A 2,793-nucleotide genomic window follows, 5' to 3' on the forward strand; every position below is an offset into this window, starting at 1 on the left:
GAATATACAGGAAGGAACTCCACATTTAAAATGTGTCTCTAAAGCTCTCTTTGTCCTCCTAAGCTTTCCTTTCAACGGGCATCATCCAAACCATTGGTTTCCCCTCTGACTTGGGCAAGGTGCCTGAATTTCCACCACTTTTTCCTGTGCAGGATGTGATGCGTTTGTGCCTTGACATCCACCAGGACCAAGTCAGCCCCTGACAAACCTTTTGTGCACAAAGCCAAACACAAGAGAATGAAATGCCCGAAGGAACTGCACTGCCCTGACTGAGTTCATTCTCCTGGGTTTCACAGACCGGCCTGAGGTGGAGATTCCTTTGTTTGGGCTCTTCCTGCTCATCTACGGCACCACTTTGGTGGGGAACGTCAGCCTCATGGCGCTCGTCCGGCTTAACGCCTGCCTTCACGCACACATGTATTATCTCCTGAGCAATTTATCCTTCCTAGACTCAGTTGTTCCTCTGCCATCGCTCCCAAGATGCTGGTGAACCTCTTGGCCCGGCATAAAGCCATTTCTTTCCTTGGCTGTGGGATGCAGATGTTCCTCTTTGCTGCCTCCGCCGAGTGCCTTGTTTTGGCTGCCATGGCCTACGACAGCTACATGGCCGTTTGTCAGCCTCTCCTCTACTCTGAGGCCATGTCCCACAGGATCTGCACCTCCATGGTGGCTGAGGCGTTCCTCAGCCAGGGGTCTGACCTCGCTGGTCCACACCTGCCTCGCATTCTCACTGCCGTTCTGCGGCTCCAGATGGATCAACCACCTCTGCGACATCCCGCTGTTGCTGGAGCTCTCCCGCTCCGACACGCGCCTCAACAACGTCCTGCTCATCACCCTGTGTGGCCTCATCCAGACCAGCACCTTCCTGAGCATCGCTGTGTCCTACACCTGCATCCTCAGCACCATATTCCACATCCAGGTGGTTGAGAGCAGGTACAAAGCCTTCTACACCTGCAGCTCCCACCTGACGGCCATCGCGTTGTTCTACGGCTCCCTCCTCTTCACCTATTTAAAGCCCAGCTCCAACCACTCCTGCTGGGACACAGACAAAGTGGTGTCTGCATTTTACACTCTTGTCTTTCCCATGCTGAACCCCCTGATTTACAGCCTGAGGAACAGAGAAGTGAAGGATGCCCTGAGGAGGACAGTGGAGAGGAAGGTCTTTTCTCAGAGTGTGTTTCTGGTCCAAAACACAATAAAAGCACCAGTGATGGGAACCATTGGGCTAAATGTAGGTGAGTCATTAGGAATATCTGCATCGGGGTTTGCTTCCCAGGTCCATCTGGTAATCACTGGGAAAAAGCAATCAACTGAGAAGGTGATTCACCTTATCAAACAGAAGCTCAGGTCAGGTGGATCCCATCCCAGAAGGATCCAGCGGGTGATGATTCTGGAACTACAAGGTCTTTAAGGTCCCTTCCAACCCAAACAATCCCAGGATTCCATGATCTCTTTCTCCTCACTGTCCATAATGGGTCTATCCCAAATGCAGAAGAAAGTTATATTTTTGCAGATTACAATTACCGAGACAACTCTTCGCCAAGATGTTTGAAAGAAAAGTCCAATTAAAACAATTATGACATATGGGTGTGATTCTCTGTATTAAATTTGGAAAGCTAAAAGCTTTTGCACAGGGAAAATACTTCCCTTATTTGACAGCCAGTTCTGCCATACCCGCTACAAAGAAAGAAGTCTCTTATTTATTTATTTACTTATTTGTGTTACTATATTTTTGTGGCTGGACTTGTTCAGGTATCACTAGGCACCTCCCTGCCTGTTCTGCTCCCCCCAGACATTTTTCATGCTTGTTCTCCTCCTGCGTTCTTGACAGTTTTACTATTTGCATATATTTTTCCATCATCTCTTTCTGCCTGCGGACCACAAGGCCTTGTTTCCCTTCCCACAGCATAATTAGGTTTTTATTTCTGCCTAATTGTGTTACGAAATGCCTGTTGGTGGTTATGAGCCTGGCACTGTTACAAAACACACACACTGATATCAAGACAGACTTTTATAGCGCACCGGTGTCTGGATTCAGTATAAACAAGTATTAATTGTATCCTGGTACAACATGAGTATGGTACTTCTGCTTTGGCTGCACAGAATTCCTGACATTTCAGCACTGGACCCTTTTTTTGGTGGATTTTCCACTTGCTGATGTCTGTAGAAGCCCTCCTAGTTGCCCTTGACTGCTCCTTGTCACTCTAACCTGCAGTTAAACAACAGGTTTCCTAATCCCATCCTTTCCAAGCCCATGGAACGCTCCCCAGTGACAGAGGCAGGGTTAGATGGGATATTTGGAAGGAATTCTTCCCCATGAGGGTGGTGAGGCCCTGGCACAAGTTTTCCAGAAAAAATGTGGCTGCCCCATCCCTGGAAGTGTTCAAGGCCGGGTTGTTCAGGGCTTGGAGCAATCTGGTGGAAGGTGTCCCTGCCCATGGCAGGGGAGTGGAATTCTATGATCTTTAAGGTCCCTTCCAATCCGAACCATTCTGGGATTCTGTGATTCAATGATAATCAGGACTTTGTTTTACAAAGTGAAAATGGTAATTTCGCAGGCTAGCAACCTCAGAGGAAGCGAAACCTTCCTCCTATGGATTGAAAACATCTCTGTAACCCTCCCCTGTCATGTTCTTCCCAGCTTTCAGCTCCCTGCGCCAGGTGTCCAAGGTCCAACTCTGGGATGGCCCAACCGTGGCTCGGGCTGCTGAGAAACCAGGCTGTGGGAAGAGCTGTGAGATCGTGGAACCATTAAGAATGGGAAAGACCTCTGAAATCGAGCCCAAACGTTAA

General features: G+C 48.7%; 1 protein-coding gene across 1 annotated transcript; it reads left to right on the plus strand.

Annotated features, from left to right (window-relative positions):
• Positions 1-223: 223 nt before the first annotated feature.
• On the plus strand, positions 224-2,793 carry LOC113960645 (olfactory receptor 5AS1-like; the record flags this gene model as incomplete). The annotated part of the gene is given in 4 exon segments (XM_027670309.1): positions 224-455; positions 458-684; positions 686-1,235; positions 2,642-2,793. Coding segments are annotated over 4 exon segments (1,161 nt in total), but the record flags the coding sequence as incomplete, so codon positions are not given.

The sequence above is a fragment of the Neopelma chrysocephalum genome, unplaced genomic scaffold (genome assembly GCF_003984885.1).
Source record: "Neopelma chrysocephalum unplaced genomic scaffold, ASM398488v2 Primary Assembly neopelma1_96825, whole genome shotgun sequence".
Taxonomy (NCBI): Eukaryota; Metazoa; Chordata; class Aves; order Passeriformes; family Pipridae; genus Neopelma; species Neopelma chrysocephalum.